The sequence below is a fragment of the Crocuta crocuta genome, unplaced genomic scaffold, assembly GCF_008692635.1.
Source record: "Crocuta crocuta isolate KB4526 unplaced genomic scaffold, BGI_CrCroc_1.0 scaffold299, whole genome shotgun sequence".
NCBI lineage: Eukaryota > Metazoa > Chordata > Mammalia > Carnivora > Hyaenidae > Crocuta > Crocuta crocuta.
The window spans coordinates 631,501-652,139 of record NW_027532747.1 but is presented as its reverse complement, the minus strand read 5'-3'; the positions used below and the strand labels follow the sequence as shown (position 1 = coordinate 652,139).

The window sequence follows — 20,639 nt, the reverse complement described above, 5'->3', positions numbered from 1 at the left end:
TTTGTTTTGTTTGGTATGTTTTATGTTCTTTTGTCATGATATTCTCTAATTTCCCTTGTGATTTCTTCATTGACCCATTGTTTAAGAATGTGTTGTTTAATTTGCACATATTTGTGGATTTTCTGGTTTTCTTTCTGCTGCTGATATTTAGTTTCATCATCCTATGATCAAAACATATACTTTGTATGATTTTTTCTTCTTCTTCTTTTTTTTAATGAAGACTTGTTTTGTGGCCTAGCATGTGGTCTGCCCTGGAGAATGTTCCGTGTGTACTTGAGTCTGCCTATCTTGGATACAGTATTTTGTAATATATCTAGGAAGTCCATTTGGTCTGCAGTGTCCTTCACTCCTCTGGTTCCTTATTGATCTTTTGTCTGTAGTTTTGCAACTGGAATATTGAATTCTCTTACCGTAATTGTGTCCATTTCTATCTATAATTTGTTTAGCATGTGCATCGTATATTTGAAGCTCTGATGTTTGGTGGGTACATTTTTAGAATTGTTGTGTCGTCTTGGCATATTACCTCTTTTATCATTATATGATGTCTTTTTTAAATTTTTAAAAATATTTATTTTTGAGAGAGAGAGAGAGAGAGAAGGCAGGCAAGGGGCAGAGAGAGGGGGAAAACACAGAATCAGAAGCAGACTCCAGGCTCCAAGCTGTCAGCACAGAACCTGAAGCGGGGCTTGAACCCACAAACCGCAAGATCATGACCTCAGCTGAAGTCAGATGCTTAACTGACTGAGCCACCCAAAGCACCCCTATACAAGGCTGTTTGGAAGTATGTTAGGAGCGCCTGGGTGGCTCATTTGGTTAAGTATCCAACCCTTGATTACAGCTCAGATCATGAATTTACTGTTTGTGCATTCGAGCCCCATGTCAGGCTCTNTTTAAATTTTTAAAAATGTTTATTTATTTTTGAGAGAGAGAGAGAGAGAGAGAAAGCAGGCAAGGGGCAGAGAGAGGGGGGAAAACACAGAATCAGAAGCAGACTCCAGGCTCCAAGCTGTCAGCACAGAACCTGAAGCGGGGCTTGAACCCACAAACCGCAAGATCATGACCTCAGCTGAAGTCAGATGCTTAACTGACTGAGCCACCCAAAGCACCCCTATACAAGGCTGTTTGGAAGTATGTTAGGAGCGCCTGGGTGGCTCATTTGGTTAAGTATCCAACCCTTGATTACAGCTCAGATCATGAATTTACTGTTTGTGCATTCGAGCCCCATGTCAGGCTCTGCACTGACAGTGTGGAGCATGTGTAAGATTCTCTTTCTCTCCCTCTCTCTCTGCCCCTTTCCCTCTTGCTGGTGCGTGGGTGCATGCTCTCTCTCTCTGTCTTTGTCTCTGTCTCTCTCAAATAAACTTAAAAAAAAAATCTTTAAGGTATGTGAAGTTTCTTAAGAATCTCTCCCCTGCTTCTTCTTGGGACCTTAGCTGTTATCTTGTATTCTTCTGCCTGTAATTTATTGCCCTCGGTTGTCTGAAGATTTGTACCCTATTTTTTAGTTTTTATGAGCCACACCCACTGCTTCTCATGGCTTCCCTAACCTAAGATCCCAGCCACTTAAAAAAAAAGTGTTTTTTAATGTTTATTTTTGAGAGAAAGAGACATATAGAGTGTGAGTGGTGGAGGGGCAGAGAGAGGGGATGACACAGAATCCGAGGCAGGCTCCAGGCTCCGAGCCATCGGCACAGAGCCCGACGCGGAACTCGAACCCGCAAACGGCGAGATCATGACCTGAGCCGAAGTCAGATGCTTTAGCTGACTGAGCGACCCAGGCAGCGCTCTGGTGAACTTTTCATTTTAGTTATTATGCTTTCCGACTCTATAGTAACCATTTGTTTTGTTTTTTAATTTTTTTAAGTTAGTTAGCATAGAGTGGGATAACGATCTCAGGAGTAGAATCCAGTGACTCATCCCCTACGTATAACACCCGTGCTCATCCCAAGCATCTTCCTTAATGCCCTTTACCCATTTAGCCCATCCCCCCACCCACACCCCCTCCAGCAACCCTCAGTTTGTTCTCTGTATTTAAGAATCTCTTATGTTTTGTTCCCCTCCTTGTTTTTATATTATTTTTGCTTCCCTTCCCTTATGCTCATCTGTTTTGAATCTTAAATTCCACCTCTGAGTGAAGTCATATGATACTTGTTTTTCTCTGACTAATTTCGCTCAGCACAATACCCTCTAGTTCCGTCCATGTTGTTCCAGATGGCAAGATGTCATTCCTTTTGATTGCCGAGTAACACTCCATTGTGTGTGTGTGTGTGTGTGTGTGTGTGTGTACCCACCACATCTTCTTTATCCATTCATCTGTCGATGGTCACTTGGGCACTTTCCGTGCTGTGGCCATTGTCAGTAATGCTGCTGTACACACTGGGGTGCATGTGCCTCTTTGAAACAACATTCCTGTGTCCCTTGTATAGGTACCTAGTAGTGCAATTGCTGGGTCATAGGGTGGTTGTATTTTTAACTTTTTGAGGACCCTCCATACTGTTCTCCAGAGTGGCTGGCCCAGTTTGCATTCCCAGCAGCCGTGCAAAAGGGATCCTCTTTCCCTGCATCCTCACCAACATCTGTTGTTGCCTATGTTGTTAATTTTACTGATTCTGACAGGTGTGAGGTGGTATCTTATTGTGGTCCTGATTTGTATTTCCCTGATGATGAGTGATTTTTGCTCATCTGAGCATTTTTGCAAGCGTCCGTTAGCCATCTGGATGTCTTCTTTTGAAAAGTGTCTGTTCATGTCTTTTGCCCATTTCTTCACTGGATTATTTGTTTTTTGGGTGTCGAGTTTGTTAAGTTCTCTATAGGTTTTGGATACTGACCCTTTATCTGATATGTTATTTGCAGATATTTTCTCCCATTCCATTGGTTGCCTTTTTGTTTTGCTGATTGTTTCCTTCGCTGTGCAGAAGGTTTTTATTTTGATCAGGTCCCAATAGTTCATCTTTGCTTTTGTCTCCCTTGTGTCCGGAGACGTGTTGAATAAGAAGTTGACGAGGCCAAGGTCGAAGAGGTTTTTGCCTGCTTTCCCCTCCAGGATTTTCATGGCTTCCTGTCTTATGTTTAGGTCTTTTATCCATTTTGAGTTTAGTTTTGCGTATGGTATAAGAAAGTGGTTCAGGTTTATTTTTCTGCATATCGCTGTCCAGTTTTCCCAGCACCATTTGCTGAAGAGACTGTCTTTTTCCCATTGAATATTCTTTCCTGCTTTGTCTAAGATTAGTTGGCCATACGTTTGTGGGTCCATTTCTGGGTTCTCTGTTCTGTTCCGTTGATCTGAGTGTCTGTTTTTGTGCCAGTACCATACTGTCTTGATGAGTACAGCTTTGTAATATAGCTCGAAGTCTGAGATTGTGATGCCTCCTGCTTTGATTTCCTTTTTCAGGATTGCTTTGGATATTCAGAGTCTTTTCTGGTTCCATGCAAATTTTAGTATTATTTGTTCTAGCTCTGTGAAGAATGCTGATGGTATTTAGATAGGGATTGCATTGAATACGTAGATTGCTTTGGGCAGTATCAACATTTTAACGATGTTTATTCTTCTACCCCAGGAGCAGGGAATATTTTTCCATTTTTTTGTGTCTTCTTCAGTTTCTTTCATAAGCTTTCTAGTTTTCAGCATATAGATTTTTCACTCCTTTAGTTAGATTTATTCCTAGGTATTTTATGGCTTTGGTGCAGTGGTAAATGAGATTGATTCCTTGATTTGTCTACCTGTTGCTTCATTATTGGTGTGTAGAAATGCAACCAGTTTCTGTGCCTTGATTTTCTATTCTGTGACTTTGCTATTTGCACAGATCAGTTCTAACAGTTTTTGGTGCAATCTTTTGGATTTTCCATATAGAGAGTATTATATCGTCTGTGAAGAGTGAAAGTTTGACTTCCTCCTGGCCGATTTGGATGCCTTTTATTCCTTTGTGTTGTCTGCCTGGTAAGGCTAGGACTTCCAATACTATGTTGAATAACAGTGGTGAGAGTGGACATCCGGACATGTTCCTGATCTTAGGGGGAAAGCTCTCGGCTTTTCCCCATTGAGGATGATATTAGTGGTGCGTCTTTCGTGTATGGCTTTTATGATCTTGAGGTGATCCTTCTATTTCTACTTTCTTGAGGGTTTTTCCTAAGGAAGGAGGCTGTATTTTGTCCAATGCTTTCTCTCCATCTATTGAGAGGATCATGTGGTTCTTGTCCTTTTTTTTTTATTGATGTGATGAGTCACATTGATTGATTTGTGGGTAGTAAAGCAGCCCTGCATCCCAGGTATAAATCCCACTTGGTTGTGGTGAATAATTCTTTTAATGTATTGTTGGATCCGGTTGGCTGATATCTTGTTGAGGATTTTTGCATCCAGATTCATCAGGGAATTCATCTGTAGTTCTCCTTTTTAGTGGGGTCTTTGTCTGGTTTTGGAATCAAGGTAATGCTGGCCTCATAGAATGCATTTGGAGGCTTTCCTTCCATTTCTATTTTTTGGAAAAGCTTCAAAAGAATAGGTGTTAACGCCTCCTTAAATGTTTGGTAGAATTCTCCTGGGAAAGCCCTCCGGCCCTGGACTCTTATATTTTGTGAGATTTTTGATTACTAATTCAATTTCTCTACTGGTTACGGGTCCATTTGTTTTTTAAAAATAAGTTCCATCTATATTGATATTTTCTATCAGATGAGACATGATCATCATGCCTTTCTTCATGTCCTGAAGAATAATTCTTTTTTGGGGCACCTGGGTGGCTCAGTCGGTTAAGCGGCTAACTTCAGCTCAGGTCATGATCTCACAGATTGTGAGTTCGAGTCCCGCTTCGGGCCCTGTGCTGACAGCTCAGAGCCTGGAGCCTCCTTTCGATTCTCTCTCTCTCTCTCTCTCTCTCTCTCTCTGCTCTTCTCCCACTCATGATCTCTCTCTCTCTAAAATAAATAAAACATTAAAAAAATTTTTTTTAAAAAGATAATTCTGTTTAATTCTTTGAACATATTTTAATAGCTACTTTGTCTATTCGTTATGACATCTAGGCCTTCTCAGAGGCTGTTTCTCTTGCCTGCTTTTTTCCCTATGTATAGATGTGCTTTTCCGTTTTGTTGAATGGCTAGTAGATTTTTTGGCCGGAACCTGGACATTGTAGATAGGAGACTGTAGTAACTCCAGATACTGACTCTTCTCTCTGGCTGTTTTTGTTTGATTGTTTCTTTCTTTATAGTAGGTTGTCAGGATTATCCTAGGGAAATTTATTTGTACTGAAAGATGAAGTCTCTAAATGTCACTTCTCCTCGTAGCTATATGCACAGTCACTCTGGAATGACAGAGCAGGGCTCTAATTGACTGTGTTATGTTGTTGGTTTTCTCTTATTTAATGAAATTTTAATTTTAACTCTAGTTAACATACGGTGTTTGTTAGTTTCAGGTACTCAGTATAGTGATTCAGCAATTCCATGTTACCCAGTGCTCATCACGAGTGCCCTCCCTAATCCCTGTCACCTAGTTTGTGGTATGTTTTCTGTCTCTCTTGATATATGTGGATATTAGGCTTCCCTTATTGCAGGCTAGTTGCTCTATTGTATTTGACCATATCCATGGGGGTAGATTGTTCCGTGCTCTTGTCCGGTGAAGTCCGGGCCCCTTTGGAGGGGTCGTTTTTGAAGCGTGTCGGTGGCTTAGGCTGACCCGAGATGGGCTATTAGCGATCTCTTTCCTGGGTTTCTCTGGTAAACTTGCTGGCTTGCAGTTGGGTCTGTTACTCTAATAAAGCTCCCAGCCTTCTGCTTACCCCCAGAATCTCCACTGTTCTCNCACCCCCCCACCCCCATTCTATTTCAAATAAAGTCATTTCTTTTGGATAGAGCTTTGGTGCTCTCTGATCTTAGTTCACCTCTTCCCCTGGGGAGAATCTCTGCGACCTTGCTCCAGAGCCTTGGGGTGGGACAGTGACCTGATTCTTTTGGCTTGACAGCCTTGTTTTTGAGCAGGGTTCTGGGTGGGGACTGTAGCCTCAGGTCTACTTGGTGTACCTCCCCCAGCCTGAAACCTTGCTGTATGATATTTTCAGCCAGGGGTAGAGCCCTTGACCTCTGAGCCGGGGCTGGTGAAAGAAGAGAGCAAGGGAGCCCTGTGTGGTTAGCCTCACTCCAGGAATTATAGCCTTTGCCAGTCAGAGCGGTGAGGAGACTAAGACATGCCAGTGGCCTGCCCCTTCTGGTGACAGGGATTTCAGGGATCAGGGAGCTTTATTTTCTTGTCTACCCTTGAAGTAGAGCTCCTATCTAGCTGGCCTTGGGCAGGGGAGGGAGGGTACAGGTCATGGCTGAAGAAACACCGACTCTGACCTCCCAGATTTTCTTGACCAAATGTGTCATTTGCTGTGTGCCCTTGGGACAGTTCCCAGAGACTTTAAGTGATTGTTTCTTTAATAATTTTCACCAGTTGTGGGTGTTTCACCAGGGAGCGATTCTGCCAAGCTCCCGATGTCGCCGTCCCGGAAGGAAAACGTCTGGGCTTTCTCTGGAGGGCTGAGGGCATGAAGGGTGTTAAGGAATGGTGAAAAGTGGACCTTAAAATACAATGTTGGCTGCAATTGAGAGAGCCAGACGTCGCCTCTGAACCCCTTAATGCCATATTTCATAACTCTGTTGAATCTTCGTGAGAGTAAAACCCAGGTCAATTTTTGTTACAGGTTAAAGAGCTGTTTTCTTCTTTGGGAGTTCAGTTTAATATCTTGGAACTTGATCAAGTTGGTAAGTAGGATGGGCAGTATATACTTTTGTTTGTAATATGAACATCAGCAAGACCGACTGCTTTGCATTTGCTTTGTTCAATCCAATTTAACTCTTGTCTCTTTGAGTTAGGCGAGCTGTCTTTGTCTACATTCAACCATACAGAAAACAGAACGCTACATGACAAATAATTGGGTGTAGATTTTTTTTTTTATATGCTTTTCCTATTTGAGGGAAGGGGCAGGAGGAAGATGTATAAACTGCTAACCTTGAAGCACTTGAGGCATGTCGTAAGTGTCTGCCAACTTTCTGGCAAAGGAGATTAAGCTGTTATAAATGAAAAGAAACTGCCCTTATTTCCTGACTGTATTACCCACGAGGGGAAGCACAGTAACTTTTCAGCTTCATGCATTTGAGTTCTTGTCATCCCTGCATCCATCCATCTCATAGTAATTGAGCACTTTACACACGTGGTCTGCAAAGGTGGGGGGGCCAGGCTGGCCAGCTGAAAACACTTTGGCCTCTGCCTTCACCAGAATTCACCAAGTCCTTTTTGCCATGCCTCCTTAACAAATGGAATGTTCTTGAATCTTTGAGACTTTCTACAGCGCATACCGAACGAGGGAGTCGAAAGTCCTTGTGACCTTGTTTTATTTTTAAGGGCGGAGGATACATTTCGGACAACGGGCCATAAAGATTTTTCACATGTAATTACAGAAAGTATTTCTTTTTTTAGTATTCCAGTTGAAGCAGCATTTATCTTGATAATTGCTCTTTAAGGAGGATTCTTAGCTACTTGTCTTGGCATGGCCGTTGAATAACATATCAACATCTAATTTAGAAGGGTTTGCATTCAGTGAATTTGTAGATGCGCCCTTAGGTTTCCTTTGAAAATATGTGGATGTTTCCTTGTCGNTATCAACATCTAATTTAGAAGGGTTTGCATTCAGTGAATTTGTAGATGCGCCCTTATTCTTTAAGGTTTCCTTTGAAAATATGTGGGTGTTTCCTTGTCATCATTTCGTGAAGTTATGTAATATATAATATATGTAAATACTGACCTTTTCTGTTTCATGGGTGTGTGCTTGTCTCTGCAACTCCCAAAAGTTTGGCACTCTTTCAATGTTTTTACATATCTAAGTTTTCATTCTTCAGATGATGGGGCCAGTGTTCAAGAAATGCTGTCAGAGATCACTAATCAGAGAACCGTGCCCAATATTTTTGTGAATAAAGTGCATTTGGGTGGATGCGATAGAACTTTCCAGGTAATAGTAGTATTCTGTGTTTTTAATGCTATTCAAAGTTTGTTTTCACATTTACTCAGAAGAGGTGAGAGAATGGCTTTTCTGAGTCTCTTCATTTGTCTTTTGGAAGTTGTGAAATGGGAAAGTGTGTAAGATGGTTATCAGATAATCTTGAAACTGGTGATAGATAAGATTGCTGTTTCTTCTTCAGTTAGATCCTTATCTTAGAAGTGCTGACTTTTATTAAAAATCCTGTTCCTTTATCGTTTTTATGTATGTATGTAAGCGGTCGTAGTCAGTGACAAAATACTTCTGTTTCAGATTTTAACTTAAAATTACATCTTCTTGGGAAAATAGATTGCCTGCGGTGTTTGTCAGCGTATGGTTGGCATCATTACCTGATAACAACCCGCTTCGCTAGTCACAGAAGCTACCCCCCGGTTCCCGTGGTGGTGTGCGCCTTAACTACAGGTCCCTAAACACCCTTGGGAGTGCTGGGCTTGCCGGGTGTAACTCGGAGAAGATGTCAGATGGTGAATCTGGAGATGAAGAGTGCTCAGTTCCATTTCCTATGAAAGAAGCTGCCTTGCATGGCCAATGCTCAGGAGACATACTTTCCTGAGGGCAGCTAGAGTCAGAGGAGGCCAAAGGAGTCCTTTTTAGAATGTGCCCAAAGCCTCCATGGACCCCCATCCTCTGGGGGCCACGTGGCCCGCGCTGAGTCCTGTAGTTAAGTAGCTCTTCCACTGGGGGCGCCTGGGTGGCTCAGTCTGTTGGGTGTCCGACTGGCTCAGGTCATGATCTCACAGTTCGAGCCCCACATCGGGCTCTGTGCTGACAGCTCGGAGCCTGGAGCCTGCCTCGGATTCTGTGTCTCCTCTCTCTGCCCCTCCCCCGCTGGCACACTGTGCTTCCCAGGATAAGCTGGTGCCACACGGTGTTTTTTGGGCAGAGCCAGCCTTTATGACCACTGCTGATAGCAAAAGCACAATTTTGTGTTGTATAGAAGGTTACTACGAAGCTGCAAAATTTAGGCCAATTCGGGAGAAACCAGGTAAAACTGTGAACTGCATAGCCTGCTGATAACGCAGAGGAATAGCTTTCGAAATAAAGCCTACCGCAGGTGAACCGAAGAGAGAGAGTTTTGAAAAATGGTGCGTGGCTATTTTATATTTTACTGAGCTGGGTTACAATATTTTGATGATTAGACCCCGGAAAATGACCTCACCTGCCATAAAGCCGTGACCTGTGGGTCATTTGACACACGTCTAGATGTCGGGTGATAGTGAACAAAAACATATGTATACGTTCTGTCTAGTCGGGCCCTGTCTGAATACCATTTGAATTTACAACTCGAACTTGGATAAACTAGAGACTGTTTTGAAGAGTTTTCGAAAAGGAATCCATGCTGATTAAGCATAGGGTACAAAGAAAGGGATTTTTTTAAAAGGTCTTGCCATACTGTCTCCTTTGATTAAACCGTAGGCACATCAGAGCGGATTGTTAGAGAAGCTCCTTCAGGAAGACTCCGCGTACGATTATGACCTCATTGTCATTGGGGGGGGCTCCGGTGGCCTGGCGTGTGCTCAGGTATGACGATAATGAGGCCTGGAGGTAATTTTCCTGGCGATGGCCGAACGCGCTCCTTCCCCTCCTTTAGAAAAGCCAATTTCGATGTTCCAGTCCGAGCTCTGACTGCGCTAATAAAAAGAAAAGACTTTGTTCTTACATAGTCTTTTCCTTTCGGGGAGAGAAAGATTGGGGGATTGTCAGGAAAATGACGAGACCTTTATCTGTAGCTGCTTTTCTTTCTTCTTTGTAGGAAGCCGCCATCTTGGGAAAGAAGGTTCTGGTGCTAGACTTTGTGGTCCCGTCACCTCAGGGCACGTCCTGGGGTAAGCACTTTGTCCTTGTTGTGACCCTTGTAGTTTTCTGCTCTTTACGTACGTCTTTGGCTTTCCCCAAACTAGGTAGTCCTCGTAACAGTCCCAAGAGGTACAGCTGGCCTGTTTCGTAGGTGAGGATGGTGACCCTCCGTGAGATTGAATAGCTCACCTGAGATCCAGCTAACACGGGGCGATTGGGAAAGAGAATGCGAAAGTAACTAAGGGACATCTTGCAAAAAGGAAGAATTCTGGGATTCCAGCATTCCAGCGTTTGTGCCGTATAATTCATGCACACCCGCGCTAACGTTTCCACTTAGTTGCAGTCAGAGCGTAGACATCCTGTGTGGTGCTCACCTGAGCTTTCCGTGACGCTAGTCTGTGTTTCTGCGTCCATTTCATAGCTGCATGATATGGTCAGTCAAGTTCATGCGTATGCGTGATCGTCCAGGTCACTCAGTAGAGTGCACAGTGAGCTTCCCGCTGAAGATGAGAGCGTTCCCCCTCGTAGAACACACGGACTCTGTGTTGGGTATTTTCCGCTCCTGTGTCAGATCCATTTCTTACGTCTCTACCCCACTCCGTGCCCCAGAAGACTGGCGAATTGGCAGCCTTGCCCTGTGGCTCGGGCAGTTAGAGGTCACGGGGGGATAGAAGGAGGTAAGAAAGTGGAGGTGAAGGTCTTCATTCTCTGCTGGTCCCTCCCTGCTGGTCGCTGCCGGTGGGGAAGGCCACCTCCCCTATCACGGCCGCCCCTCTGTGGGCTGTGTCGCGCGCTCAGTGTGCTTGCCCCTTCACATGGGGTTGGCAATGGCTCCCACCATTCTGTTGCTCTTTGTTCCTCCTGCCCACACCCCTGTAATCGTTTCTCTATAAACCCGCCTCTGTTTCCCAGCTTGAGGGTGTCCCGTTTCCTGCCAGAATCCTGACACAATATGAAAATCGTGTTTAAAATTCAAACGTACTCAAAAATTTTAGCCTAGAGTTGCATACAGTGAAGCTAATCTGTCTTGATTTTCCTCGTAACATTTGGAAGTTAAAAAATGTGTGTATATGGGGCGCCTGAGTGGCTCCGTCGGTTAAGCATCCGACTTCAGCTCAAGTCATGATCTCGCTGTTCATGAGTTCGAGCCCCACGTCGGGTTCTGTGCTGACAGCTTGGAGCCTGGAGCCTGCTTCAGATGCTGTGTCTCCTTCTCTTCCTGCCCCTCCCCTGCTCACACTCTGTCTCTCTCAAAAGTAAACATTAGGGGTGCCTGGGTAGCTCAGCCAGTTGGGCAGCCAACTTCGGCTCAGGTCATGATCTCACGGTTCGTGGGTTCGAGCCCCGCGTCGGGCTCTGTGCTGACAGCTCAGAGCCTGGAGCCTGTTTCAGATTCTGTGTCTCCCTCTCTCTGACCCTCCCCTGCTCATGCTGTCTCTGTCTCTCAGAAATAAAAAAATAAAATAAATAAACATTAAAAAAATGTTTTTAAATGTGCGTATATACCTGTCTTTTTTTTCTCCTTCTCTCCTCTTTCCCTCTTTCCCCTTACTCTCCTGTCCAGAGATGTCCTACTTCTCTGGATGACCAGAAGAGAGACTGTGATCAAAGATGGAGTTTTCTGATCCGTGCCCTGCCCCGGGGCACCCCAACATGGCCTGTTTTTGTGCCATTCAAGATTCAGAGTGCTGTTTCCAGGGATCATGCACCAGATCTAACATTAGCTCAGAGAAGGAGTCAGACTTACAGAGAATAAGGGCTGAAAGCTGGCGTTCTGGCCCTCGGTCTGGTATCCGTCGAATTAATCTGACACAGTTCTGATCCCTTTAGGGGTCAGACCAAATGAAAGTTTTGGATTCTCTCCCTAGAAAACTGTTGGCGTGCACGGCCGTATTTTTGCTCGTCCTTGGGTGTCCTTCAGACGCCCTCAGTTACAGAGTTGGGGTTAACGATCTGCATGTTTTTGTGCCGCATTGTGAGGCTGGCCCCCCAGCCACCTGTCTCAACCACGGCTGCTCCGCACAGATGTACAACACATATACGCGGACTCAGACACGGAGGAAACGTAAAACCGTTCTTTTCTTTCCTAGGTCTTGGTGGTACTTGTGTAAATGTGGGCTGTGTTCCTAAGAAATTGATGCATCAGGCTGCCCTCCTGGGACAGGCATTAAATGACTCCAGGAAATTTGGCTGGGAGTATAGTCAACAAGGTGGGTAACAGTATATAAAAATTTGGATTGGGAGAAAAGAAGATAGAATGAGGTTTTTTTTTTCTTTAACACGTTTATTTATTTTTGAGAGAGAGAGAACGAGCAGGGAGGGGCAGAGAGAGGGGGAGATACAGAATCTGAAACAGGCTCCAGGCTCCGAGCTGTCAGCACAGAGCCCGACGCGGGGCTCAAACCCACGAACCGTGAGATCATGACCTGAGCTGAAGTTGGACACCTAACGGACTGAGCCATCCAGGCGCCCCGATAGAATGAGTTTCTTAGAGGAAGACGTGCCATTGATATTTCTGTAGGGGAGTCTGAAATTCGTTTCATGAACACTCATTAGGACCCCACTTTGGCCCAGGGGAGTCAGAGGCGATTGCTTTAAGCCTGGCCCTGCTCTCAGGGGCTGGGTGCCCAGGGAGAGACCCTTTACAGAACACGAGAGAGAATAATTGCTGTTTTCAGGTTCCCTTTAGGTATAAAGAAAATAGAATCGCCAGGGCCATTATCTCATTTTTATCCATTATTGTCATAACATTTTCTACTTTACCCGTGGTTGGCTAGGTCTTTGGTTAGTGAAAGACAGAAACCAGATTTACGCGATAAATACTTAGAGGGTAGGCTCTGAGGACACAGGAGGAAATATGGCTCCTGCCCTTAAGCAGACACGGTCTGTCGGAAGAGGAGAAGAGAAGCAGTTTTGTGCGCTGTAATTCACAGTGAGGCTTTGAGCATTGCCTTCAGGGGCACTTAACGTGGCCTTGAGAGTCTGATGTGGGGCAGGTGACCCTTGAGCTGCATCTCGAGGGCCACAGAGCGCGTCACCGAAGATANAATGGCCGGCGTGGAGAAGGGCCGAGGGATGCTGGCAACATGAGATGACAGAGAAGCAGGTGGTGAAGGCTCTTCAGTGCCCTCGGAAGGAGTGAGGATTGACCCCAAAGAAGGTAAGAGAGCCGTTGAGGAGCGTCTGTAGGCAAGGAGCCTGAACCACAGTTTGGATTCTGGATCTTTCAGGGGGCACTAAGGAATTTAGCAGGCTGGAGGTGGGGAGGGGGCAAGCCCAAAGACGAGGTGCTCGGGGCTGCTGCTGCCTGACCCAGCAACAGGCCTGGGCAAAGGCTGAATTCGGTCTGAGAGTATGAGGTGGATTTCGACGATTTAAGGCCTGGAATTGACAGGCCAGAGGTGGATTGGTGGCTTTGTCTTTTTAGAATAACGTATATGGAATTTAAAAAAAAATTCAAGGACGTGTCTGTTTCCCCAGAGATTTTGATGGGAGAACTGTGTACAGGTGATTTGCCAGGCCCCCCAGGTCACAGGTGGGGTAGAGGGTGGAGGAGAAGAAGGAATCCAGGACGAGGGACCAGGTGACAGTGCAGTGTGTTGGCCGAGCTCGAAAGCACCGGCAGGTGTGAGTTAGTGGCCGGGCGTGGCTGGGGTTCCGCATGATGAGTTGTGGCTGGACAGACTCCTCACGGACAGATTTCCCCAGCCGCTTACCTCCTCGGGGAGCTGTCCGTCCGGCTGTAGATCAGATGAGGTCCCTGCACTTGTCAGGTCAGCTACGGGGTCGTCTTCACCTCCAGGACTCGCCACTGATCCTGCGTCCTGCGTGGATTGCCCGCCTCGGGCCGCTGCGGGACCTCCCGGCGGAGTTCGCTGTCTGGGGAGAGTTTGTGCTCGAGAGAGGCCTGATCAGGGCCGGGGCGCGCCGCCCACACTGCGGGTGGTGGTTGCCATCAGGGACCGCTGAGAGGGGCCAGGGAGGCCCTCTGGATGGAGAATAGAAGACACAGACCGGATCCTGAGAAGGAGCGGGTGAGGAAGACGAGGAAAACCAGGAGCCTGCGTCACAGAAGCCCAGAGAGCCTAGATTTTTTTTCAAAAATATTTTTATGTTCATTTTTGAGAGAGAGAGACACAGAATCCAAAGCAGGCTCCAGGCTCTGAGCTGTCAGCCCCAAGCCCGAGGGAGTCTCCTTTTAAAATTAAAAGTGTTTATACCCTGTTTTTAAAATTCTAAAATAATCATGGCCAAGCAGGGAGAAAACCGTGAGACAGAGAAAAGCCACGAAGGATAGAACCGCATGGGGCCTGTGATGGGCATGGCCGATCAGGGATGTGTGCAGGCGACACGCTGCGGCAGGGTTCCCCACGAGCTGAGAACTTCCTGGTGTGTCGGGAAGCACCGTCCTGTCTGTGCGCACTGCCCCGCACCGCTGGGACTCTGTACTTTCCGGGGGGGACAGTGCGGCAGATGCCCATGCCGCTCTACCCCACCTGAAGGGCCAGGTGATATCCTTGAACTCATCTAAGCACTTAATATTCCTAACTTCCTGGAGCGAGTAACATCTTGCATTAAATTCCTCAAAGTTCCGCACACAGAGTGTTCTAAGTTAATTTCAAGGTGCTACACTAAGAAATCGCCAACTAGCCATCCCATGGAATTTGGAGCTTAGTTTTTAGGCATAGTCTCCCTGGAATGGCCAAGAGGAGTCTGTAGATTAGGGGGTAAGAGAAAGGAAGTGAAAACATGCTGAAATCTTGGTATGGGAGAATGTTCTAGATGCTTTCGTTCTTGATGTTGGTAGAGAAATATGAATTGAAATAAATTTAAAATGTATACCTATACCTAGTTTCCAGATCCGAAATTGAATAAAGAACTTCTAGGAAAAAGGGAAGGGAAAGTTGTAGAAAGAAACAGCATGGCACTCATTTAAAGCAAGCAAAAAACAACCCAGAAAGCAAGATACAGACATAAGGGCAGTCTTTTACATGTTAGAATAAAGCCAAATGGGTCTCAGTTTGCATAGACAGAATTCATCCATGTGCTTGTTTACAGGGCACACCGCTAAAACCAAAAGAGATAATTGTTGAGAATATAAGCATTTAAAAATTTTAAATGCAAATTTAAATTTTCCTATTTAAAATTGATGGGACATTTCTTGGGGCGCCTGGGTGGCTTAGTCGGTTAAGCGTCCAACTTTCGCTTAGGTCATGATCTCGCAGTTCGTGGGTTCGAGCCCCGCGTCGGGCTCTGTGCTGACTGCCAGCTCAGAGCCTGGAGCCTGTTTCAGCCTGTGACTCCCTCTCTCTCTGACCCTCCCCTGCTCACGCTGTCTCTCTCTCTCTCTCCTAAAAATAAATAAAAAACATTTAAAAAATAATTTAAAAAAGAAAATAAATAAAATTGATGGGACATTTCTAAATAGATGGGAAAAGATCTATCAGGGAAATGCATACCAAAGCTTGCAAGGCAAGGCAACACACACACACACACACACACACACACACACACACACACACAGAGTCAGACAGTCAGACTGAGGAATTAATGAGTTAGCACCCTCCCCAAAATAGAATCAACGAACAGAACCAAGAATATATTTGAAAATGCAAATAAGTAGGTAGACCTTTGGCAAATCCAGTCAGGGGCACAGGAGAGAGAATTCATACAAATACGTAACATCAGGCATGAGAAAAATACAACTTTAGGAAGAGAGACTAAAACAAATTCAATGTAAAATTAGTGGGAAGAATTTTAAATATCCCAATGAAAGGGACTGTATTCTAAGAAAATATGAATGACCCAAATTGACTTGAATCATCAAAGAAAACATTGCCTAAGGACAGTCCAGTCTCCAGAGTTCAAGAGACGACAGATTCACGTGTAAGGTTCCTCAGCTCTTTATGGAAGAGACACTTTTCTCTATTCAAACTGCTCTTGAGCTTGGGAAGAAATAGAAGGGTCCACTTTTTTTTTGATACTGACATAACAATGATACAAAAAGAGTGTAAAAATAGAAAGCCGTAGCCCATAAAGGTACCAGAATTCTAGGAAAAGCATTAGCAAATCCTCTCCAGCGGTGACTAAAGGGATGCATGGTGACTTCTGAGCATTCAATCTGGAAGCACACGAATGAGTCATTAGGAAACCATAGTAGGGATGCTAAAGCCCACGTGATGACCTGGATTCTAGCTCCAAAGGCAGCTGATAAAAACCTCATATCTGTTATGGCTTAAAAAAAAAAACAAACTTGTCGTTAAACTAAGCAAAGAAATGGACCCTTCCTTTACACGATGTAGAAAAGTCAGATGTAAATATTTGATGGAGGGGCGCAAGAACCGTGAGATCAAAGTCGGACTCTTAACCGACTGAACCACCCAAGCGCCCCGATCACTTCTTGATTCTTAAAGCAGTCTATAGTGTGGCTTCCGCGTGGTTGTGTCTGATTGAGCATTAAAAATACAATCCACCTTATGCCTTCACTCTGACGATTTCTTTCAGTGAAGCACAACTGGGAGACCATGACGGAAGCGATTCAGAACCACATCGGCTCTCTCAACTGGGGCCACCGGCTGTCCTTGAGGGAGAAGTCTGTGGTCTATGTCAATGCCTATGGAGAATTTGTCGAGCATCATAAAATAAAGGTACCGTGTGTCCATTGCTTTTCGTCACTGTTGCTGGCACCTGCCTTGATCTGACAGCTCCATGTGTCTGCACACACGGCCTCGCGTGCACTCCTTCCCCAGTGTCGATTCCACACGCCCTGCTAAGCTGAAGTAATTGCCTTTTAACAGAGCCCTTAAATTTGAGGTTATTATTTGCCTTTTGAATCTATTACTATCTTAAAAGCAAATGTTTAAATAGTTGGAAGTTTCAAAGACTAAAACTAAAAATTTTAGCAATGTAATTCTTTTTTAAAATGAAAGCTTAGGGGGCGCCTGGGTGGCTCAGTTAGGCATCCAACCGCGGCTCAGGTCATGATCTCTTGGTTCGTGGGTTCGAGCCCCGCGTCGGGCTCTGTGCTGACAGCTCAGAGCCTGGAGCCTGTCTTCTGATTCTGTGTCCCTCTCTCACTCGCACTCTGTCTCTCTCTGTCTCTCAAGAATAAATAAAACATTTAAAGAAATTAAAAAATTGGGGCGCCTGGGTGGCTTAGTCGGTTAAGCGTCCGACTTTCGCTTAGGTCATGATCTCGCGGTTCGTGGGTTCGAGCCCCGCGTCGGGCTCTGTGCTGACTGCCAGCTCAGAGCCTGGAGCCTGTTTCAGTCTGTGACTCTCTCTCTGACCCTCCCCTGCTCACGCTGTCTGTCTCTCTCTCTCCTAGAAATAAAATAAAACATTAAAAAAAAATAAAAAAAAATAAAGAAATTAAAAAATTAAATGACATGAAACCTTAGGGGGATGGGCAGAATGGAATGAGTAAGTCACAGGGCTAAAAGTAGAGCCTGGAGAAGAGAGGCAGTGGCATTGTTATGTCACACGACGGATGGCAGCGACGCCGGGGAGCCCAGCGCAGGCATGGATGTGCGGGGTCACCGGGTCATAGGCCTGAATGTGGTATTGTGTGTCGGTGGTACTCCAAAAATATAATAATTAGAAAAGATTAAATGAAACCTTAACTAGGACTCCAATATGTTATTACTAAAAGCATTAACGAGGGGCGCCTGGGTGGCTTAGTTGGTTAAGCGTCCAACTTTCGCTTAGGTCATGATCTCGCGGTTTGTGGGTTCGAGCCCCGCGTCGGGCTCTGTGCTGACTGCCAGCTCAGAGCCTGGAGCCTGTTTCAGTCTGTGACTCCCTCTCTCTCTGACCCTCCCCTGCTCACGCTGTCTCTCTCTCTCTCTCTCTCCTAGAAATAAATAAAAATGTTAAAAAAAAATAAAAATAAAAATAAAAGCATTAACGAAAGTAGTATGAACGTGAGCATGTCTTACAAACTTCGTCACATTTACGTATCGTAAGATCAGTACATCAGGAAAATGAGATCATTGTGATGAACACAAAAATCTCACATTGGCGTTATAACGACCATCGCGTACAACCTCAGCGCCTGGTTTAATTTTGAGCTCTGCTTTCACAGCCCAGCGTGCAGGGTTGTTGGTGGGATTGGAGGCTATTTAGTAGTCACTCGTTACCTCTGGAAAGGTACGAGGCGGCCCACTGTGAGCTGGCCCTTGTGAAACCGCACGCCAGCCAGTTTGAATTCCATCAGTCACACGAAACATGACAGGAATACAGGCCAGGTAGTTTTATTTCCCAGATCGTGACCTGCCCAGCACATTTGGTTGAATAGAAGCCTGTCGTTCACAGCCGTGGCTGCCTCTTGCTCCCACATTTTCTGATAATCGGTGTCTCCTCAGTTAGTTTCTGGTTTCTCCCCCTCCACTCCGACAGCCTGTGTTTGTCTGCCTCGTTCCAGATCCTCTGAGAAGGTGCATGTCTCCAGGCTGCCCTCCTTCCACACCACAGTTTAAACCACCTTCTTGTTTATTTTATTTAAAAAAATTTGTTTAATGTTTTATTTATTTCTGAGAGAGTGTGTGTGCAAGAGAGAGAGAGACAGCATGAGCAGAGGAGGGTCAGAGAGAGAGGGAGGTACAGAATCTGAAACAGGCTCCAGGCTCTGAGCTGTCAGCACAGAGCCCGACGCGGGGCTCGAACCCACGAACCGTGAGATCGTGACCTGAGCTGAAGTCAGATGCTTAACCGACTGAGCCACCCAGGCGCCCCTAAACCACGTTGTTTAAGCACCTTCATTGGTTTTTTAATTTTTTTGATGAAGATGTATTTATGAACTACTCATAGAATTGAAAATCGGGAAACAGTGAATAACCTTTCCTGGTTCCCCATAGCTGAAATCTTTAAAATTTTTAAAACTTATTCATTTTTGAGAGACCGAGCGGGAACAGGGGAGGGGCAGAGAGAGGGAGATACAGAATCCAAAGCAGGCTCCAGGCTCTGAGCTGGAGTGGGGTTCGAACCCACAAACCGCGAGATCACGACCTGAGATGAAGCCGGGCACTCAACCAAGTGAGCCCCCCAGACGCCCCATAGCTGGAATCTTTACAATGGCTTGTTGAGGCGTTCACGCTCGGCACTAACGTGTTTTCCTTCTCCGTGACCTGTACCCTCCTTTCCTGCCACGTTCAGGCCACCTGCTGCTCCCCAGATACCAGCCGCTTTCAGGTCTGTGTGCTTTCTATACGCCCTGTTCTCTCTGTGGGGTTCCGTTCTTCCCAGATCATTGCACTGTCTTGTCTGCACTTGAAATATCACCCACCTTCAAAGCCATCCTTGGCTGGCTTTCCAGTCCCCCTGCGCCGGGCTCTCCTGGTTACAATTCTATAGAGACTTGTCTTTCCCATGTCGCGCTCCTCGCCCTGCGTTACTGCGTGTGCACGTGCGTGCCTGTCGGGTGGGAAGGGCTGTGAGGGTTGTCGCTAGTTGTCAGGGTGTCTCGTACCCTACGGTGATGCCAGAAGAAGTGAGCTTTACTTTCCCTTCTTCCAGGCAACCAACAGAAAAGGACAGGAAACTTGCTACACCGCCGCAAAGTTTGTCATAGCAACGGGCAAAAGGCCACGGTATTTGGGGATCCCAGGAGATAAAGAGTACTGTATTACTAGGTAAGACCAAATAGACTCTTGTAACCGCAAGTTGCGTTCTGGTTATGTTTCCAGTTTATGTAGTCTCTGATATCGTTTCGCAGATTTGCATTGACAACACCTGAAAAGTATAACACAAACAGTGGTTAACGTAACAAAGCCAAGAGAAGACAAGGCTAGGTAAATAATAAGGTCAAATTGATGCACAAATACCTGCTGTATGATTCTAGCTAATTGCTCAGTGAGGTCTGGGAATTTCGCGGGGACCGAAGCAAAGAAGTAAATGCACGTAGCTTTAGGGTTTCGTGTCTATGTGCCGACGACCCAGGTGATCAGGAGAAACGTGGCCGTCCTCAATGCCAAGATGGCGCAATAGTTTTCCCGGGATGGCTGTAAAGAGGACATTGTAAAACATACCACAGTGACTTTCAAACTTTTTTGGCCAGATGCACATTAAGAAGTGCATTTTTCATTGTACCGGTGTTCAGATTCACACACACACACACACACACACGCTCAAACCAAACAATATTTCTTATCACGTATAATGTTGTCTAATGGTTTCTATCCTATTTCATTTTTAAAATACCTTCACTTGTGATCCACCATTTTGGTTTTGAAAGATCTACCATGGACACCATCACAAACTCCAGAAGGCTGATTCCATTAATGTGTCTTCCTTCAAGCGCCACGTTGCAGTGCAGCCGACAGAAGACCCCTGTGCATCGAAACCTAAATAATTCATTTCATTTTTATTGCCTGGGCGTCCCTTTTGTTGTTTTTATTTTTCAGTGATGACCTTTTTTCTCTGCCTTACTGTCCTGGCAAAACATTAGTGGTGGGCGCATCTTATGTTGCTCTGGAATGCGCGGGATTTCTTTCCGGACTCGGCTTAGATGTCACGGTTATGGTGCGCTCAATCCTTCTTCGCGGCTTTGACCAGGAAATGGCAGAGAGAGTGGGTTCCTACATGGAGCAACATGGCGTCAAGTTCTTAAGAAAATTTATACCTGTGATGGTGAGTCTGCAAGGCGTTTGGAAATTCCTTTTGTTTTTAGTTTTTTACTCTCTCTCTAGTTTTTTTTTTTTATTCTACCTGCCTTTAATCCGTTTCTTTCATGAAATAAATTAGTCGGCACTGAGTAAGACACCTTCAAGATAGTGCTCCCACCTTCTGGTCTACAAAACTGACCCCCACGTGTCCCCTCGACCT

General features: G+C 45.4%; 1 protein-coding gene across 1 annotated transcript in view; it reads left to right on the top strand.

Annotated features, from left to right (window-relative positions):
* The first annotated feature begins 6,673 nt into the window (after positions 1-6,673).
* TXNRD3 (thioredoxin reductase 3) overlaps positions 6,674-20,639 on the top strand; it is a 36,136-nt gene continuing 22,170 nt past the window's right edge. The window contains exons 1-8 of the mRNA XM_077780905.1: positions 6,674-6,729; positions 7,864-7,973; positions 9,438-9,542; positions 9,775-9,847; positions 11,909-12,028; positions 16,323-16,465; positions 19,332-19,447; positions 20,219-20,444. Of these exons, the coding sequence (XP_077637031.1) occupies positions 7,887-7,973; positions 9,438-9,542; positions 9,775-9,847; positions 11,909-12,028; positions 16,323-16,465; positions 19,332-19,447; positions 20,219-20,444 (870 nt within the window). The 5' untranslated portion in view covers positions 6,674-6,729; positions 7,864-7,886. The remainder of the gene's footprint in view (positions 6,730-7,863; positions 7,974-9,437; positions 9,543-9,774; positions 9,848-11,908; positions 12,029-16,322; positions 16,466-19,331; positions 19,448-20,218; positions 20,445-20,639) is intronic.